Genomic DNA, 861 nt, shown 5'->3' with positions numbered 1-861 from the left:
TTACATATATATATAAATGAGTAACTTCAACTATGACAGAACCAACTTTCAAAACAACCAAAAAAGTATAGTGAATCTAACAACAAAAGTTTTAATTGCTTTACACTGAGAACTCTCTTTTTTATTTAGGGAATATCATATATACTCACTACTATGGGGTATTCAATAAAATTACTACCAATAACTGTCTGCTTCTTGTTTGCCTTTATATCACTACAAATTAAAATCTTATGCCATTAAGCTGTTGTCAAGAGTTCATAATATGGTTTACTTGCTTCTAAGAACAGCAGTTTTGCAATATGCAATTCTTTCTTTACCATCACTAGAGAAAAAATACCTCACATTTAACAGGACAAACCAAATCTTGTATATTACCTGTTACTTTGTACTGCAGTAAAATGAAAATATATTAAAACAAGTAAAAAGAAAAAGACAAGATAAATCCTAAGGAACAATATAATGAAAGTTCCACTTACATATTCCCTATAACAGAGTCGTGTGAAGCCAGTGCGAAAGTCAACGGACTGGTTTTCGAGGATGTCCACACGAACTTTCTCCTCCTCCGTCTTCCCGCACAGATCGTGCTGGCGAGCAATGTGACGGATGATGGCATTGCTCTGGGTGATTTTCAGATCGCCATCCAGGTAGTATGGCAGCTTTGGGAAGGGAAATAAGACATGACAGATGAAAACAAAATCTGTGGCACAACTCAACTTCAAATTCTATTTATAGAGCAACTGGATCTACACTATTAGCCAATATTTCTAAGATTTCATGCCTTAGTAACTCCTAGAAATCATTGTACCAGAATTCTGAATTAGTGAAGTTCTGCTAAGGCTGATGTGATATGATGTGGTGTGT

General features: G+C 35.0%; 1 protein-coding gene across 1 annotated transcript in view; it reads right to left on the bottom strand.

Moving 5' to 3' along the window:
* Positions 1-861, bottom strand: part of LOC119587754 (glutathione S-transferase Mu 3-like) — a gene marked incomplete at its 5' end in the record, with an annotated part of 5,946 nt that overhangs the window by 995 nt on the left and 4,090 nt on the right. Inside the window, 1 exon segment of the mRNA XM_037936440.1 lies at positions 477-656. Within this exon segment, the coding sequence (XP_037792368.1) occupies positions 477-656 (180 nt within the window).

Source organism: Penaeus monodon, chromosome 23 (assembly GCF_015228065.2).
Source record: "Penaeus monodon isolate SGIC_2016 chromosome 23, NSTDA_Pmon_1, whole genome shotgun sequence".
NCBI classification, from domain to species: domain Eukaryota; kingdom Metazoa; phylum Arthropoda; class Malacostraca; order Decapoda; family Penaeidae; genus Penaeus; species Penaeus monodon.
Note: the sequence above shows the minus strand (reverse complement) of the source record. Positions and strands in the feature narration are given on the sequence as shown.